The sequence below is a fragment of the Mastomys coucha genome, unplaced genomic scaffold (genome assembly GCF_008632895.1).
Source record: "Mastomys coucha isolate ucsf_1 unplaced genomic scaffold, UCSF_Mcou_1 pScaffold3, whole genome shotgun sequence".
Classification (NCBI taxonomy): Eukaryota; Metazoa; Chordata; class Mammalia; order Rodentia; family Muridae; genus Mastomys; species Mastomys coucha.
In genome coordinates this window covers 50853719-50873282 of record NW_022196909.1, presented here as the reverse complement: position 1 = coordinate 50873282, position 19564 = coordinate 50853719, and the positions used below count along the sequence as shown (strand labels likewise).

At 47.0% G+C, this 19564-nt stretch overlaps 1 protein-coding gene, 1 long non-coding RNA gene and 2 pseudogenes across 2 annotated transcripts in view; 2 read left to right on the top strand and 2 right to left on the bottom strand.

The window, feature by feature from the left end:
• LOC116074678 overlaps positions 1-824 on the top strand; it is a 3742-nt gene extending 2918 nt beyond the window's left edge. The window contains exons 2-3 of the long non-coding RNA XR_004112246.1: positions 257-535; positions 676-824. This is a non-coding gene — a long non-coding RNA (uncharacterized LOC116074678). The remainder of the gene's footprint in view (positions 1-256; positions 536-675) is intronic.
• A 1145-nt stretch (positions 825-1969) lies between these two features.
• LOC116074446 lies at positions 1970-3994 on the bottom strand (annotated as a pseudogene).
• Positions 3995-6050: 2056 nt separating this feature from the next.
• Positions 6051-6636, bottom strand: LOC116074652 (ADP-ribosylation factor-like protein 4A). Its single transcript, XM_031347386.1, has 2 exons — positions 6245-6636; positions 6051-6165 (listed from the first exon to the last, which is right to left on the bottom strand). Exons 1-2 carry the CDS (start codon positions 6634-6636, stop codon positions 6051-6053), a joined length of 507 nt encoding a protein of 168 aa, XP_031203246.1.
• Positions 6637-14231: 7595 nt separating this feature from the next.
• On the top strand, positions 14232-15013 carry LOC116074658 (annotated as a pseudogene).
• Positions 15014-19564: the final 4551 nt, after the last annotated feature.

Below are 19564 nucleotides of genomic sequence, written 5' to 3'. Positions count from 1 at the left end.
TGGGAAAGGAGATGAAGAAATAAGATTTGTCTGTAGGTCTCAATTCCAGTCTGAAGAAGGTGTGGGGGAAGGGTGGCATAACAGTGCTCTCTGTCAAGGACCACAGGGTTCTGGGCAAAGTCAGCCATTGAGGTCTGAGATGGAGTGGCCCTAGCAGTCTCCTCCCCATCTCGCTAGTTTCTCCCCCTACCCGCAAACTGTGTGAGGTCTTTCTGCTCTAACATTGATGACAAGTTGGCAGTTATCACTCCCACAGGATAGTGAGATCCTGAACCAACAACCAGCTTCCTGGCCACTACTGGTTATAAACTCCGTCCAGATCCAGAGGAATGAAACATCTGCCTGACCAAGCTGGCCACTACTGGTTATAAACTCCGCCCAGATCCAGAGCAATGAAACATCTGCCTGACCAAGCTGGCCACTACTGGTTATAAACTCCGCCCAGATCCAGAGGAATGAAACATCTACCTGACCAAACTGTGCAGGTTGCTTCTGTGACCAGTGGCCACCTTGACCGCGACCCAGACCAGCACAGGTGAGTGTGGGGTCCAGAGGGAAATAGCCTCTGCCAGGAGGAGCGGGGCAGTACCAGAGATGGCTTCAGTTGCAGCCATGCTTTGAGATCTGTTCCTGGATCTGGTTCTGTAGCACTGGCTCCCCAACCTGATCTACCAGGTCACAGATGGAGTAGATGTTGGAGTGGACCGGGACTTGAAGCACTGGATCCGGGCCCTGATGACAGCCAAGTTGGTCAGCCTGCAAGTGGAGCGTCTTCCTCTATTTCTCTTTTAATTTGTCCAAGAGATGGTGGTTTCCTTTACAGAGCTTTCATGTGCTTGTTCCTTATGCAGGAGTCTGATGGAAACAAATTGCTAGTTACAATTACCTTACACCACTTCAGAACTCTGCTCTGCACCATGGTCCAGCCAGTTCTACAATTGCATTTGACCTTACTTTAACTTTATATTTACCCTCATATTGATTTGTGTTCATCTCAATGTAAATTTTGTTCTTATTAACTTTGTCTCTTAATGTTTCCCACGTGGTTGCACAATTATTACCACCTGACATATGTCCTGTATCTTTACCATCCATTAGGTTATTTTGTGTCCCCATAGATGGACCCTCTTCTGAGATACATGAACTACTTCTCCTTCTTCATAGTGGGTTTTTCAGCTTGAAAGACTTACAGCACTCCTCATCCCCCAACTGGAGATCTCTGAAAGGGAGCCACACACATCAAATAATAAAAACAATATAGAGGGCCACCCAGAAAGGCATTTGCTACCATGCCTGAGGACCTGAGTTTCATCCCAGAGATCCACAAGAAGAAGGAAGAAGCAGGTCATTTGAAATTTGTTCTGAGGCTGTCACAAGCATTTTGTGGACTACATGCATTCATCCCCACTCTCCACAACCATAAAGTAATTTCAGACACACACACATACACAAACATACACCCACTACCACCACCACCACTACCAAGAACAACATAACAAAAAAAGAAACAAAACATTTCTGTTTTTACTCCACATGTCACTTTATGACCATTATGGGATAAAGAGTAGTGTGACCGCATCCCCACATCCCACACCATCCCATGGACAGTCAGGAATAGTGTGGGCACAGAGAAGAGTCTGGCTCTAGCTGACTGCAAAGGGCAAAAGAGTTCTCACAAGGATGGCTCCTGGCCAGGTGCTATCCCCAGGAATGAGCCCACAGCCTCACTGCCCCAGGACAACCTGACAACAGTCTGCCCTGTTAGCCATTCCCTCCCTGCCCTTCAGTTCCCTTGACTGTTCATTGACTGACTATTGGTGAGGAGGACTTGGGACTGAGTAGAGATAGATCTGCAGGCCCAGAGACTTTCCCATGTGTCCCCTACACGTGTTTCCTTGCCCACAATAAACAGCTTCCTTCAAGTGCTTATTCTGTGTGTGATTTTGGAGATTTCTCTGCTGGTGCCCAGTTACCCTTGAGATTTCTTTTTCCTGCCTTGTAAGTCAAGTGGAAGAGAAAAAAAAAATCAGGACTTTTTTAGATTGTGTCAGTACTAGGTTGATATCGAACACACTGTTAGGGTACCAAGAATCAGGCCTAGGCCTAGGGGATTTAACAGAAGACACAAACTCCATGGTTCATCAAGGGAGAATGCCAAGTTTTAATCCTTTCTGATCAATTTATTCTGAGCAGCATGGGGGGCATGAAAAAATATGAGGAAACCCCCAACTGGGGCTGACTAATGGCCACCCGCAAATGGGTCAAGCTGCAAAAGGCAGGATGTTTTTTCGTACAGAACATTACATCCTATCTTGAAGCAAACAGGTTCTGCAAAGAGACATCCAGGTAGGGGGTCTATATCCAAAAGTCCCCCTTTTTTATTTTTTCAAGTAGCACCTGTCTTAGGTCACACTGGACATGAGCTTTCCTCATCTAACTTCTTCAGCATTGGGCTGGAATTATTGGAGGAGACACCCTAACTCTTCAGACAGGCTTCAAACAGGGTCTCAGTGTGGGGGTGCGTTCTGAGGAAGGCCTTCTCCAGGACATAGAGGTCCACGCCCTTATCTTCTGGCAGTCCTGAAACAAAACTTAGCTGGAAGTCAATGAGCAGGATGCACAACTGCTCCAGGGGCCGCTTTAGGAGCTTGTTGGAGGTGGTGAGGTCCCCGTGAATGAGATCCTCCTTGTGCATTCTGGCCAGAACCTGCCTGATCCTCCTGGCCAAGTCCAAGAGTCATTGGGGGGTCTTTTTCAGTGTCCATAGTGGATTGAATATAATCTCGACACTCACTGAGTCTTCGATTTCTTCCATATATAAGCAGTTAGAAGCATAGTCCACAAAGAAGATGACTGGGGCAGCTATCCCTGCATGGCTGCAGTGGAGCAGCTCGCTCCTCCTGCACTGAGCTCCGCCTGCCCTGCCAAGCCCAGCCTCTGGCTCCCAGTGACATTAGCTTAGGGAAGGTGCTTCACTGCGAGTTCCTGGAAGCAGCCTCGGAAGACCCGAGCCTTGGCACCCTGCTGCAGCAGCTCCAGGCCACTCAGGCCTCCAAAGACTTGCTAGCCATGCCTTCGGCTAGTTCGGACCCGGACCTGACCGTGACCGCCGCTTCCATTAAACCTTTTAGTTCTTTAAAATTCAAAGCAACATGTTGCCTTAAAAACTGTCCTGCATTGTTGGGATCAGGGACCTCAACTACAGGAAAAATCATCCTCCTCTCTGGGGTAGGCTCAGAAAACATTACTCCTCCTCTTGGAGTAGACTATTCATAACTCCGTTCCAATGGTAAACATGGCTCGTTCGCTGGAGGGGCAGTGGCTCCCTCCTCCTTATAGGAAGGATTTTTACTAAGAGGTCGGGAATCTGACTTGTTACTAATTTTGCACTTCTTTAATTTATCTTTTTTTAAGATTTATTTTGTTTTATGTGTATGAGTATACTGTAGCTGTACAGATCGCCTTGAGCCATCATGTGTGTGGCTACTGTTGATCTCAGGATCTCTGCCAGCCCCACTTGCTCTGGACCTGCTCGCTCCTGTGTAATTTACTGCAGCTGTCTTCAGACACACCAGAAGAGGGTGTCTGATCTCATTACAGATGGTTGTGAGCCACCATGTGGTTGCTGGGATCCGAACTCAGGACCTTTGAAAGAGCAGTCAGTGTGTGTATTAAGCGCTTGGTTGCAAACTCAAAGCAGAGACTCGCTGGGTTTGTGTCAATGAGAGAAACCTTGCTTCCCAAGAGGAGCTTAGATTTCAGTCCCGACTGCCAGCTTTTGCTCCACCTGTCCATTTCTGACTATAAGGAGAAGAGTGTCCCTGCCTAGGAGGTGTGACCACACCCTGCTCACCTACACACTCCACTGGTATGCACTGACCATCTGGAATGCTGTGATACATGGAAACCAGTCTGGCAGGGAAAGGACAAATGCTTGGATTCCCCACTTACATTGGAGCATCCCACAAGTGATGTTCACTGTGCCACTATTCATTGCATAGCAGCTGGCTGTCTCTGCTGTGATCCCAGGCAGAGCAAACCTTCAGGATCTCTGATGCAGTAGTGAGAACAGTTCTAGGAACTTGGTAAATACAGAGGGAGGGGAAGGGGAACCCAGAAAGAGAGAGTAGGAGGACTGAGGACCCTAACTTTGTGTCCCTTAGAACTCAAAACAAGAACAGAAAGTGGAAAGTAGAAATGTCAGCCTAAGGAAAGGACAAAAGGTTTGAGGTTGACTCATCCACTCTGCTCCCCTCCACTCTGCTCCCCTCCACTCCCTCCCCTCCACACTGTCCCACTCCACTCTGTGCCCCTCCAATCAGCTTCCCTCCACTCTGCCTCCTATTCTCTGCCCTCCAATCCTTCCTTTTGCCTTGCTTCCATTTCCTCTTATTGTCCAACTCCCCAAAACAGCACAGCCAGCATCTTCAGATGTTTTAAGAACTTATTCAGTATTTTCTTGACATGGAGTAGAGGACAGTGACTATGTCCCTGATAAAAATGAGTGTTTCCTAGCCAGGCATGGTAGCACATATTTTTTTAATTCTGAAACTCAGGATGCACAGGCAGAAAGCTTTCTGAGTTTGAGGCCAACTTGATCTACACAAGGGAGTTCCAGGACATCCAGGGGGTACAAAATCCTGTTTTGACCCCACCCTCCCCCAACCCCAAAAACAAACTTTCCTGCATGTTATCAAGAATATGAAGGCCCTCTGATATACCCATGGCTCAAGAAGAAAACTGGGGCCTATGACCCTTAGAACCCATGCTTGATCACCCCACAGGGTTTTGTAGTCACCCAGCAGTCATCTGCAGCCTCTGATGATTTTGTCCAGTGCTGCTGGGGAACCCCTGGGGATGATTTATTCCCTCTGTTCATCAGGAGGGCTGCTGTGCCCTTGGCTTGGATCCTCCTCTTCTAGCCCCAGTGGTTCTTGCTCCTGGGGTAATCTCTGGTTTCCAAACCTTCCCTGTAAATGGGTAAGAAATATCAATATTGCAAACCATGAACAACTTTTCCACCCCACATACCCTTCACCACCATTACACACTGTCCCCAGCATGTTCCTGTTCCTTGCCTGTTTCTCCCATAGATGAAAAAAAAGAAAGAAAGAAAGAAAGAAAGAAAGAAAGAAAGAAAGAAAAAGAAAAGAAAAAAAATGCTAAGAGGGTTACCTACCCAGCACAGCCAGAGAGCTGCAGCTCCCAACACTCCTGTGGTCACCAGGATGGGGACAGTCTCCCAAAGCCTAGGACTGGAAGAGACCCAAAGAAGTCTCAGCCTGAAGGGAGAGATGTCCTAAAGGCAGAAAGAAAAATCAGAGTTAGGAAAGCATCCCTTGTTGGAGGCCAGCCTGGTCTACAGAGTGAGTTCCAGGACAACCAGGATTACACAGAGAAACCCTGTCTTGAAAAACCAAAAAGAAGAAGGAGGAAAGAAGAAGAAGAAGAAGGAGAAGAAGGAGGAGGAGGAGGAGGAGGAGGAGGAGGAGGAGGAGGAGGAGGAGGAGGAGGAGGAGGAGGAGGAGGAGAAGGAGAAGGAGAAGAAGAAGAAGAAGAAGAAGAAGAAGAAGAAGAAGAAGAAGAAGAAGAAGAAGAAGAAGAAGAAGAAGAAGAAAGCATCCCTTGCTTCACCGAGAAGGAAGTACTTTTATTTATCACAAATAAAATTTTTTCAAAGTTTTATTTCACTGACTTCAAGACAAATTCCACAAAATTGTTTTCTCTTCAATTACTAGCCTTTTTGGCTCCCACAATGTTAGTACCAAAAGATTTGTGGGTCAGGGAGAAGAGATGACTTTAAGAAGCATTGCATTGACTCATCTTCCACAAGGCAACAGAGTTGGGGATCTGACCTTTCAACAACACACAGCTTTAATTGTATCCATGGGGGCAGACAGGCAAACCAGGCTATAGACACTCTTCAGCTTGTCAGAAGTCAGACCAAGGAAAAACTATTCCACACGAATATCAAAGGTACTGCCATTCACCTCTTCTTTTTCTGTTGCTGCAACATTTTTCTTCTTTTAATTATCATATCATGCAGTTTCTCAAGTCTTTAGCCCATCTCCTAGGATTGCACAGGTGGGCTGCAAATGCCAAGGAGTAGATGAGCTCAGTTCCCACACTGCTAAAAACTTCTCAGAGAGAAAGAGAGAGACAGAGAGAGAGAGAGAGAGAGAGAGAGAGAGAGAGAGAGAGAGAGAGAGAGAGAGAGAGAGAGAGAGAGGGAGAGAGAGAGATCCTCCTCAGGTCTTGTTTGTTAGCAGTTGTAAGAACAAGGACTTCTGATCTCTTAGTTATTTTATGAAGCTCACTTCTGACTTCTTCCATTCTCTCAACATTGACAGAGTCCACCACAAATGCAATGCCATCTGTGCACAGTGGTCTTAATTTCTCTTGCCCACCTACATCTTTGAAGTGAAAAGTGTCTGTTTTCGGTTTGCCCACGGTTACCTTACTTTTCTCAGTGTTAAATCCTTTGGTAAGTGCGGTATTTACAAGTTCGTTGAATTGCAGCCTATATAAAACTGTTGTCTTTCCAGCACAGTCCAAACCCAGAGTAACAATGTGAAAGGACTGAAAGGGCTGCAGGCTGGATAGGATGGGAGTCTGGTCTGACAGTCCATTCCCCATTTCCCAAACTGAATGCATTCTTCTTATCTGCTTAGGATTTCTCTTCCTGGGTGATAGAGCTATGAGATGGCAGGTGACTGTCCTTGTCTTCCAGCCTCTGCTGCTGTGGGCTGCCAGCCACTGACAGGAAACTGTCTCCAAGCAGGGGCGGGGTCTGGTACAGGCCCAAAGGGGCAGAAGGGCCACAGTGGCCACCGCCCTTGAAGTGCCAGCCAGTGATGCTAAACCTCTTAAGAGCATGCTTGCCAGCCTCACTAGGGGTTTTGGCTCAGCGCTGAGAAGAAAACTTCTAAAGCAACAGCTGAGTATAGGCAAGGAGGGAACAGGAGTCTGCTTTACCAGACAGACAGTGGAGGCCACCATGTCACTCACTATGGACAGGATGGGAGTCTTGTCTGACAGTCCACCCCATATTTCAGAGGTAAATGGTGTCCCAACCTGATTTCTTCACCTGGGTGATCACTGGCTGCTGGTCCTCCCAAGTTGCTTCAGCAACAGGGAGTCTGTCCCTGGGCAGCAGGCAAGCCCTGACTCTGCTAGGGGCATGCTCACCAGCCTCCTTAAACCAACAGCTGAGTATAGGGAAGGAGGGAGCAGGAGTCTGCTTTACCACAGGGACAATGGAGGCCACCATGATCACTCAGTATGGATTGCATACTCCCACAAGGACTTTCATACAGCACTGTGCAAGTGAAAATTAAACAGCCACCTTTGAAAATAGACAAGGAGGTATGGGGTACCTTGCAAGATTGGCCTTAGAGAAGCACACACTTTATTAAGGGTGCCCATGCTGTAGGAAGTGAGGGTCCTGTGATGAGGCTCAGATCTCCAGGACAAGAAAGGGCAAGGCTATGAGAGCTGAGCTCCTGCCACTCAATGGTAATTACAGAAAAGAAATGTTGACCTCCACTAGGAACATTTTGACATTCCCAGAACCCAACTCAGGCCTTCCATTCTACTCTGAGTCTCTAAATAATGAGAGCTCAGCCACATGGGAGTTTGACCTGTCTCCTCCCCAAACCATCTCTTCCTGCCTTTCCCACCTGACATAGACCCCAGCTCTGCTTACCAAGAAGAAGAGACTCTCGTTCATGGTGAACACTAGCTCCTTCCAAGAGGCTCTCCAACAGCTCTAGATAACAGGACGCAGGGGTCCCTGTATATCGCTTGCCCAGTGCTGCAGGAAGTGCACTGTGCAGTCTATGACTGATTGTTTAATATTTAAGATGTCTTGTTAGTAAAAGAAGCAACCGACTTGTGGTTATCTTTTTTTTTTTTTGTGGTCTGCAGAACATAGAGGAAAAAAAAGTCCCTCTAGTTTACCATCAAACCTCCAGCAAAAGCTTTTTATGTGTTTGGTCTCTTCTTTTCAAAGCCATGTCATTTTCTCTGAGGTTTGTGGTCTGTCATCTAACTAAGATAGAAACTGCTTGCATCTCAGGGGCTACTTGAAATTTTTGTTACACACTGGGCTGAGCTAGGGTGAGGATTCCTGGTGCTGAGTTGGGCAGGTATGCCACCATTCTCCAGGGGATGTGAATCTGGGAGGAAAAGAATGACCCTGACCTCCAGGTTTGGGAGCCCCCCTCACCCTACATCATCTTAGAGTGATCTCAACCAACAGCCACTGTTAGTGTGATTAACTAATTACAACTTGTCACATAAGGGCTGGAGAGATGGCTCAGCAGTTAAGAGCACTAACTGTTCTTCCAAAGGTCCTGAGTTTAAATCCCAGCAACCCTAACCCTAACCCTAACCCTAACCCTAACCCTAACCCTAACCCTGATTCTTGCTAGTTCGATCTGTAGTGGGAGCGGAGAGCAGACCCCAGAGAGCCCTGAGAGCCCCACCGCCGCCGCCAGCCTAGTCACCATTACACCCGGGAGGAGCCTCAGCCGTCGCCGCCCGCCCCAGTCACCATCACCGCAACCAGGAGCAGCGAGGCCCGCCACCCCCGCCGCCGCCCTCAGCGCAGCCGACACCAAGAGCGGGTAGTGGCGGCCCGGGCGGCCTCACATTGGCGGCACCCGCCTAAGGGGACAAGAAGGTCATCGCAACGAAGGTTTTGGGAACAGTAAAATGGTAAACAGTAAAAAGGAACGCATACGGTTTCATCAACAAGAATGACACCAAGGAAGTTGTATTTGTACAGCACACTACAATAAAGAAGAATAGCCCCCAGGAAGTACCTTCGCAGTACCTCTGGAGGCTGAGCAGGGCGGTGCTCCGCAACCAGGAGCAGCGAGGCCGAGAACCAGCAGCCGCCCGCCACCCCTGCCGCCGCCCTCAGCGCAGCCAACACCAAGAGCGGGTAGTGGCGGCCCAGGCGGCCTCACATTGGTGGCGCCCGCCTACGGGGACAAGAAGGTCATCGCAACGAAGGTTTTGGGAACAGTAAAATGGTAAACAGTAAAAAGGAACGCATACGGTTTCATCAACAGGAATGACACCAAGGAAGTTGTATTTGTACAGCAGACTGCCATAAAGAAGAATAACCCCAGGTACTTACCTTCGCAGTACCTCCGGAGGCTGAGCAGGGCGGGGCTGAGTAAATGCCGGCTTACCATCTCTACCATCATCCGGTTTGGTCATTCAACAAGAAGAAATTGAAATTCCAGCAATAAGAAATGAACAAAGATTGGAGCTGAAGACCTTAAGTGCCCATTGACCAGATGCATTAGAACTGTCTGCGTTATCTATGCAGCATGGGGTTTTTATTATTTTTACCTAAAGATGTCTCTTTTTTGGTAATGACAAACGTGGTTTTTAATAAAAAAAAAAAAAAAAAAAAGGCCTGGTTTTTCTCAATACACTTTTAACGGTTTTTAAATTGTTTCATATCTGGTCAAGTTGAGATTTTTAAGAACTTCATTTTTAATTTGTACTAAAGTTTACAACTTGATTTTTTCAGAAAATTCAACAAACTGCAAGCACCTGTTAATAAAGGTCTATAATAATAATAATAATAATAATAATAATAATAATAATAATAATAAAATCCCAGCAACCACATGGTGGCTCACAACCATCTGTAATGAGATCTGATGCCCTCTCTTCTAATGCATCTGACAGCTACAATGTACTTATGCATAATAATAAATAAATCTTAAAAAAAAAACTTATCACATAAGCAGGTGTCCTTGGTAACCTAGAACTTGGTCTCTGGTGCATGAAGGACAACTCCTTCAGCTCTAAAGGAAAACACCTGTGGAGCTTGGAAGACAAGGTCAGTGGCTTAGTAGGGAAAGCACTTGCCACCAATGCTATCCCTGAGACCAACACAGTGGAAGGAGAGAACCTGGGTCTATAAGTTCCCGTCTGACATCTACATCTGTGCTGTGGCCAGAAGATGGCTGGGAACATATGCATACAGAGGCATACACACGCGCGCGCACACACACAAACACACACACACACACACACACACACACACACACACACAGTGAAAGTAATTACATTTAAAACTCCAGAGTTTGGGCTCTTATTATAGGAAGAAAAAGAAGCACAGGAATGGGAAAGGAGATGAAGAAATAAGATTTGTCTGTAGGTCTCAATTCCAGTCTGAAGAAGGTGTGGGGGGAGGGTGACATAACAGTGCTCTCTGTCAAGGACCACAGGGTTCAGGGCAAAGTCAGCCATTGAGGTCTGAGATGGAGTTGCCCTGGCAGTCTCCTCCCAATCTCCCTAGTTTCTGTCCCTAACCCCAACCTGGTGAGGTCTTTCTGCTCTGACATTGATGACAAGTTGACAGTTATCACCCCCATAGGATAGTGAGGTCCTGAACCAACAACCAGCTTCCTGGCCACTACTGGTTATAAATTCCGCCCAGATCTAGAGGAATGAAACATCTGCCTGACCAAGCTACGCAAGTTGCTTCTGTGATGGGCGCCACCTTGGCCGCAACCCAGACCAGCACCTGTGAGTGTGGGGTCCCAAGGGAAATGGCCTCTGCCAGGAGGGCAAGAATGACCCTGACCTCCAGTTATGGGAGCCCACCTCATCCTACATCATCTTATAAGGACCTCAACCAAGAACCACGTTTAGTGTGATTAACTAATTAATCCTCATCACATAAGCAGGTGTCCTAAGCATACCTTGGTCTATGGTGCTTGAAGGACAATTCCTCCAGCTCTATAGGAAAACACCTGTGGATCTTGGAAGACAAGGTCAGCATGTCCTGAGCTTTTCCCACTGAGACCATCTAACCCCCTCTCCACATGCTTTAGAGCACCGCACCCTACTCCCCTCCTCTTCACTGGAGCACCAGCTTGGAGTCCAGGAGGAGGTTGGGTCTTACCACTTAGAGTCCTCAGGCTCACACTCACTGTGTTATTTCCTCACCACAGTGTCCCAGCCAGATCTGGAGGAGCCATGATTCATGGAGATAGGCTACGTGGACCATACGTGGATCACATGCATTTCCTGTGCTTCAACACCATCCTGGGTAAAGCAGGAGGGGCCATAGTACTGGGAACAGGAGACAAAGAGAGCCAAGAGTACAGAGCAGACTTTCCTAGTGGACCAGAGGACCCTGCTGGCTACTAAGACCAGCCCTTTGTAGGCAGCAGCATGCATATTGGACTTCCACTTAGTTTTCAGGTTGGCTCATCATGGACAACAGCATCTCAGTCCATCCTTACTTGTATCATTCTCCTCCTCTGGGCACCCAGCTCTGTTCAGTCACCTTTCCTTCCAATTGCCGGAGTTCACTTTTTAAAAGCATCTTTCCATGGACCTTCTCTTCTCTGTTATTTCCAGGAACACTTTGGGCTCTGCAGACTTCTCTGCTGCCTCTGCCACCTGGGAGCCTCCATGAGTCTCACAGGCTTCTCAGAACTGCTCTGCAGGCTGGAGATGGATTCAGAAGCAGCCATGCTTTGGAATCTGTTCCTGGATCTGGTTCTGTAGCACTGGCTCCCCAACCTGATCTACCAGGTCACAGATGGAGTAGATGTTGGAATGGACCGGGACTTGAAGCACTGGATCCGGGCCCTGATGACAGCCAAGTTGGTCAGCCTGCAAGTGGAGCGTCTTCCTCTATTTCTCTTTTAATTTGTCAAAGAGATGGTGGTTTCCTTTACAGAGCTTCCATGTGCTTGTTCCTTATGCAGGAGTCTGATGGAAACAAATTGCTAGTTACAATTACCTTACACCACTTCAGCACTCTGCTCCATGGTCCAGCCAGTTCTACAATTGCATCTGACCTTTCTTTAACTTTATATTTAACATCATACTGATTTGTGCTCATCTTGATGTAAATTTTGTTCTTATTAACTTTGTCTCTTAATGTTTCCCACATGGTTGCACAGTTTTTACTACCTGACTTATGTCCTGTATCTTTACCATCTATCAGGTTATTTTGTGTCCCTGTGGATGGACCCTCTTCTGAGATACATGAACTATCTCTCCTTCTGCATAGTGGGTTTTTCAGCTTGAAAGACTTACAGCACTCCTCATCCCCCAACTGGAGATCTCTGAAAGGGAGCCACACACATCAAATAATAAAAACAATATAGAGAGCCATCCAGAAAGGCATTTGCTATCATGCCTGAGGACCTGAGTTTGATTGCAGAGACCCACAAGAAGGAAGAAACCTGTCTCTTGAAATTTGTTCTGAGGCTGTCACAAGCAGTTTGAAGACTGCATGCATTCATCCCCACTCCCCACCTCCATAAACTAATTTCACAACACACACACTCACACACACACACACACACACACACACACACAGAGACACACACACACAGACACACACTCACACACTCACACTCACACACAGACACACACACTCACACACACAGACACTCACACACACAGACACACACACTCACACACACATTACCTCCACCACCACCACCACCATCACCAAGAACAACAAAACAACAAAACAAAGAAACAAAACCTGCCAGCTTTTGCTCCATGTTTCATTTTATGACCATTATGGGAATAAGAGTGGTGCGGCCACATCCCCATCATCCCTCACTTACCCACCCACCCCACCCCATCCCATGGACTAACATTCAGTGTAACTGTCCAACAGCCATAGATGAAGTGGGTGTCCTGAAAGGGGCCTGGAAATGAAAAAGGAATGGGATGTGAGAGAAGCATGAAGCCAAGACACAGTTGCTGATCAGGGCTCAAAGGTTAATATGCAGCCCTGGGTTTAAATAGGGAAAGCTCACAGATCCCATCCTTTGTTTCAGCTGGATTGAGTTGCAGCCTTTGCCTAACTAGATGGCTCCTGACAACTAGAGGCATAACTTACATAGTCATTAAAGGAGTTCTAATTTATTTTATACAACTTTTGCAAACTCAAGTCTAGGTGAGGGCATTAACACATTGTTTATGTTGTAAGGATGGTGTGCTAAAAAAGAATGGATGCTTCTTCATTAACTAAAGACATTCCGTTTTAAAAAGGATTTATTTATTTATTATATATAAGTACACTGTGGCTGTCTTTAGACTCATCAGATCTCATTATAGATGGCTGTGAGCCATCATGTGGTTGCTGGGAATTGAACTCAGGACCTCTGGAAGAGCAGTCAATGCTCTTGACCACTGAGTCTTCTGTCCAGAACCAAAGACATTCTTTTTTCATATCGGTATTTATTTTAGTTTTTATTTTATGCTTTTGTTGATGTGTACCTGTGTGCCTAACACATGTGTGTGGGTACCTCATGGAAGCCAGAAGAGGGTATTGGCTTCTCTGGAGTTGGAGTTACAGGCAGGCAGTTATATTCCACCCAAGGTGGGTTCTGGGAATTGAACTCAGGTTCGCTGGTAAAGCAGCAATGGCTCTTAACCCCTGAGCCACCTCTCCAGCCTCTACATCTGTCCTTCTGAATGACATTTATATATTTTTATTTCCTTGGGTGACTGAATACGGGGTGAGAATTCGTGGCTCTATTTGACCAATCTTCTCAAAAGATTTGGGTTATCAAGATGGGCATGGTGGAGCACGTCTTTAACCCAAGCACTCTGAAGGCAGGTCACCAATCAGAGACCAGTCTGGAATGGACCTATAGCATAGGTGAGCCAAACACTATCTCAAATGAATAAAAAGAGGTGTTGGGGCAGGGGTATAAACAAAATGTCAGATAAACCAAAGCTTACCTGTCTAGAAACGGACAGTTCTATAAAGTGGCACACTCGTGGTACATATATTTACAAGCAGGCAAAACACTCATTCTAGTAACACAAAATACATCTAAAAATTAAATAAAAAGGGGCTTGAACATGTATAGATAATGCTGCCCCTCAGAAGTCACTAGTCTTTAACTGGGAATCGCACAGCTGTGTGTGGGATGTCTCCCTATGACTCATTTGACAGGGAATCCCCCGAGTCCCGCAAGCTTCAAAGACAGCATAGGCTAGTGCCATTGCTCTTGGTTGGTTGTCCACCATAGATGGATGCTAACGCACACGTTGAATAGGAGACAAGGAAAAACCAAGTTAAAATCTTCCTCCTGGGGCGGCTAGGCAGTGCAGCTCAGTGCAGATCCGGCGACGCGCCCGTCTCCCCACCCCCCCTTGAGGCCCCACCCCCTTCCAACCCCGGCCCCCGCCATCCCGAACCCCACCCCCCAGCGGCCAAGATGCCTAAGAAGGTTAAAGCGGATGGAGCGCCAAAGGTGGAGCTCAAGCACAGCTCCACCTGGCTGTCTCGGCCAAGCCCCCCCTGCCAAGGTGGACGCGAACCCCAAAAAGGCCACGGGAAAGGATAAAGCATCAGACAAAAAAGTGCAGATAAAAGGGAAGTGCAGCAAAAGGGCAAACAGTCTGACGCGGCTGACCAGCAAACTACAGATCTGCCTGCAGAAAATGGAGAGACAGAAAACCAGAGTCCAGCCTCTGGAGAAGAGAAAGAAGCCAAGTCCCACTATGCATCCAGCACGTCTGTCAGTGTCCCTGCCTCCCTTCTTGTACAATCCAGAGGAATATTCTTATCAACTATTTTGTAAATACAAGTTTTTTAGTAGCTCTAGAAACATTTTTAGAAGGTGGGGGAATCCCACCTCATCCCATTTTTTAAGTGTAAATGGTTTTTTTTAGAGGTTAAATCATTTGCTGGTTGTTTATTTTTTGGTACAACCAGAAAATAGCAGGATATTGAATCAGGAGAGGCTGTGACTGTATCGGGGGTCACCATAACATTCCGTAGAGGGGGCTAGTTTTATATCCTACAGTACAAAGCATATTAAATGGCAGTTCGGAGTCTCAGTCGTGCATTTGTGTCTAGAATATTTTCAGTTACATCTGGTCCCGTGTTTCCAGTAGAACCATTTTATAAGAAAGCCAGTCTTTGGTCCTTGCCCTGTCAGAAGTGTGATGTCTGTGGTCATGGCAGTCCATTTTCCTAACTGTTGTGATAATGTGCTGTGAAAGATGGGTATGTTCTGTGTGTGGCATAAAACTATGATAATTTCAAGGTCAGTACCCCAACTGTCCATGGTCCATGATCAAAGGAAGCTTCCAGATATGCTGCCCTCACATTCAACAGCTTTGGAAAGCTATTCTGCATACAATCTTATAAAAAATGATGCAGTAGGACTCTATTTCTCTCTTTTTCTAACTTAATGTTTTACTGATTATTTGAACATTTCACATGATATACCCCAATCCCATTCACTTCCCAGTCCTCCAAGTTGGTCCCCTTTACCCCCTCCCCCAAAACAAAAAAAATATCAAGTTTAATTTGTGTTGCCCATATACTTACACACTCACTGAAGCATTGTCAAACTCCCAGTAGCCAGGCCACTTAAAGGTACCTGGTTCCTTTCTCATCCACCCCACCCCCCCCCCGCCCCCAAGCCATCAACTGTGTCAGCACCCTTATCACAATTTTTAAAAGTTCTCTTCAATAGATTCCTGTCTAAATTATTATTTTTTTTGGAGGGGGGCGATAAGGAAGAGGTTGTCACAAAAGCCTTCTTATCTCTCATTCTCAGACTGGAGTCACACATAGCTTGGCCTTTTTAGTCAGCAGCACGCATTTAGGACTTCCACGCGGTTTCTGGCTTCAGCATGAACCACAGTGTCTCACTCAGCAGTATGCATTTGGGACTTGCGCACGGTGTTGCGGGCACTAGTTATAAAGTCCACACAAGTCCACAGGAATAAATCGCCCCCTGAATCTCTAGATATGCCTGATGGCACCCCACGTGTGGCTCCTGCCCTGTCTCCTGACACAGACCTGCGCTGGTGAGTGCAAGGTTCAGAGGGCAGAGGGAATCAGCCTCTGTTGGCAGGAGCGCGCGCGGGGAGGGGGGGGGTTGCGGGGGAGGGGAGGGGTTACACCACCAGGGATATGCCACCGGGGAAGCCGTCCCCTGCATTGCTCACTGGACCCTCTGCTCCTTCTCCACCCCGGTCCCCAACCCCACGCGCTGCTCCCCTCCTGGCCAGAGCAACGCCCCTGAGTCCCGAGGCGATGTTGGAGTTTCATCCCTGCCAGCCATCCCCAGGCTCACTCGCTGTGGTATTTATTACTTCATCACCAACTCCGGACCGGCCTTGGGTAGCACTGGTTCAGGGAAGTCAGGTGAACTACTCGGAAATTCCTGCGATTAGGTAGCAATGCCAAGACTCTGAGGATGGAACCCCGCACTTTGTGGCTGGAGCAGGAGGGGCTGGAGTACCAGGAGCAGGAGACAGAGAGCCAAGAATGAGGAGCAGACTTTCCAAGTGAACCAGAGGACCCTACTGAGTTACTATAACCAGCCCTTTATAGTCAGCAGCACACATTTTGATCTTTCAGTGGTTTAAGGTTCAGCATGGGCCACAACATCTCAACCAGTCCTAAGTTTTCTCTTCTGCCTTGGGCACCAAGCTCTTTCATCATCTTTCCTTCCAATTTTGTGAGTTCACCTTTTTAAAGCATCTTTGCAGGAACCTGCCCTTCTCTGCTATTTCCAGGAACACTTCCTAGCTCTGCAGACTCCTCTGCTGCCTCCATCACCTCAGAGCCTCCAAGGGTCTCTCTGCATCCTCAGAGCAACTCCACAGGCTGTAGGCAGGAAAAGTTTGGGTGGAACAACTTGAAACACTGGATCTGAGCCCAGATGACAGCCAAATTTCTCTGTCTCTCTCTTTTCCTCCCTCCCTTCCTCCCTCCCTCCCTCCCTCCTCCTCCTCCTTCTCTCTCTGTCTCTCTCTGTCTCTCTCTGTGTCTCTGTCTCTCTCTGTGTCTCTGTCTCTATCTATCTATCTATCTATCTATCTATCTATCTATCTATCTATCTATCTATCTTTCTTTCTTTTGAGACAGGATAGCCCTGGCTGTCCTGGAACTCACTCTGTAGACCAGGGTGGCCTGGAACTCAGAAATCCACCTGCTTCTGCCTCCCAAGAGCTGGGATTAAAGATGTGTGCCACCACCTCTTGGCTGGAATTTCTCTTTTAATTTGTCAAAGAGATGGTGTCTTCTTTTAAAAGGCTTCCATGTGCTTGTTCCTTATACAGGAGTCTGATGGAAACAAATTGCTAGTTACAATTACCTTACACCACTTCAGCACTCTGGTACATGGGCCAGCCAGTTCTACAATTGAATTTGACCTTACTTTAACTTTATATTAAACCTCATATTGATTTGTGTTCATCTTGATGTAAATTTTGTTCTTATTCACTTTGTCTCTTAATGTTTTTCAGTTATTACAACCTGACTATGTTCTGTATCTTTACCATCTATTAGGTTATTTTGTGTCCCCATGGATGGACCCTCTACTGACATACATGAACTACTTCTCCTTCTGCATAGTGAGGTTTGTTAGCTTGAAAGAGTTACAGTGCTCCTCAGCTCCTGACTGAGGATCTCTGAAAGGGAGCCACACACATCAAATAATAAAACAATATAAAGGGCTATCCAGAAAGGCATTTGCTACCATGTCTGAGGACCTGAGTTTGATTCCAGGGATCTACAAAAAGGAAAAAGCAGGTCATTTGAAATTTGTTCTGAGGATGTTAAAAACAATGTATTCACACATCCCATTCCCAACCACCATAAAGTAATTATTTCACACACACACACACACACATATACACCACCACCACCACCACCAAGAGGAACAACACAAAGAAACAAAACCTTCCAGCTTTTGCTCCACATGTCATTTTATGACCATTATGGGATAAAGAGTGGTGTGACCACATCCCCACATCCCCACATCCCTCACTCTCCCATCTACCCTACCCCATCCCATCCCATGGGCACAGGAGCAGTGTGGGCACAGACAGGAGTCTGGCTCTAGCTGACTGCAAAGGGCAAAAGAGTTCTCACAAGGATGGCTCCTGGCAAGGTGCTATCCCCAGGAATGAGCCCACAGCTTCACTGCCCCAAGCCAACCTGACTACAGTCTGCCCTGTTAGCCATTCCCTCCCTGCCTTTCAGTTCCCTTGACTGTTCATTGACTGACTATTGGTGAGGAGGACTTGGGACTGAGTAGGGAAAGATCTGCAGGCCCAGAGAGACTTTCCCACGTGTCCCCTACATGTGTTCCCTTGCCCACAATAAACAGCTTCCTTCAACTGCTTATTCTGTCTGCCATGCAGATTTCTCTGCTGCTGCAGTTTGCCCTTGAGATTTTTCCTGACTTGTTTGTTTGTTTGTTTATTTGCTTGCTTGTTTTGGTTTTGGTTTTTGGTTTTTGGTTGTTTTGTTTGTTTGTCTGTTTTTTAGAGATGGGGTTTCTCTGTATAGCCCTGGCTGTCGTGGAACTCACTCTATAGACTAGAATGGCCTCGAACTCAGAAATCCACCTGCCTCTGCCTCACAAGTGCTGGGATGAAAGGTGTGTGCCACCACTGCCCTGCTTCCAGTGCATGTGAAATACCTAGCAAGCAGCGTATACTCAAAAGACACTGTCCAAATACTTTCTTATGTACTTATGAATCACTTCAAACACATTGCCATCTGTGCATCAGGTATATGACTTCCACAGTGGTCTTAATTTCTCTTGCCCACCTACATCCCAGAAGGGAAACATGATTGTTTTGGAATCTCCCAAGGTTACCTTACTTTTCTTAGTGTTAAAACCTTTGGTAGGTACAGTATTTACAAATTCATTGAACTGCAGCCTGTATGAAACTGTTGTCTTTCTGGCACAGTCCAGACCCAGGATAACATTGGGAAAGGACTGAAAGGACAGCAGGCTGGATAAGATGGAAGTCTGGTCTGACAGTCCATTCCCTATTTCCAAGTGGAAATGATTTCCCACACTAAACTAGTTCTTCTTATCTGCTTAGGGTTTCTCCGCCTGGGTGATCCCTGGCTGACAGTCCTCTGTCTCATTTGCTGGCTGCTCCTGCTCCATCTTTGCCTCCAAGGCTGTGATCCACTGGAGAGTCATTCCTGGGAAGCAGCAAGCCCTGACGCTGCACCCCAGCCTTGCTCCACAGCCTTGCTAGGGGCATGCTCACCAGCCTCCTTAAACCAACAGCTGAGTATAGGCAAGGAGGGAGCAGGAGTCTGCCTTAGCACAGGGACAGTGGAGGCCACCATGATCACTCAGTATGGATTACATAGACCCAACCCCCACAAGGACTTTCATACAGCAATATACGTTTGAAAATTAAAGAGCCACCTTTGAAAATAGACAAGGAGGTATGTGGTCCCCTGCAAGATTGGCCTTAGAGGACCACACATTTTATTAAGGATGCCCATGCTGTCTTCTGCATAGGAAGTGAGGGTCCTGCAATGAGGCTCAAATCTCCAGGAAAAGAAAAGGCAGGGGTATGAGAGCTGAGCCCTGCCATTCAATAGTAATTACAAAAAAGGAAATGTTGACCTCCACTAGGAACATTTCAATATTCCCAGAACCCAACTCAGGCCTTCCATTCTACTCTGAGTCCCTAAATAATAAGAGCTCAGCCACATGGGAGTATGACCTGCCTCCTCCCCAGACCTCTTTCCTGCCTTTCCCACCTGACAAAG

What these genes read in the sequence shown, in the direction of transcription:
- LOC116074652 (XM_031347386.1), bottom strand. Translation starts at nt 6,636, where the DNA reads ATGGGGAATGGACTGTCAGACCAGACTCCCATCCTATCCAGCCTGCAG. An exon ending in AACAAACAAGACCTGAGGAG is followed by an intron (nt 6,166 to 6,244) that starts GATCTCTCTCTC and finishes CTCTCTCTCTCT; the next exon opens with CTCTGTCTCTCTCTTTCTCT.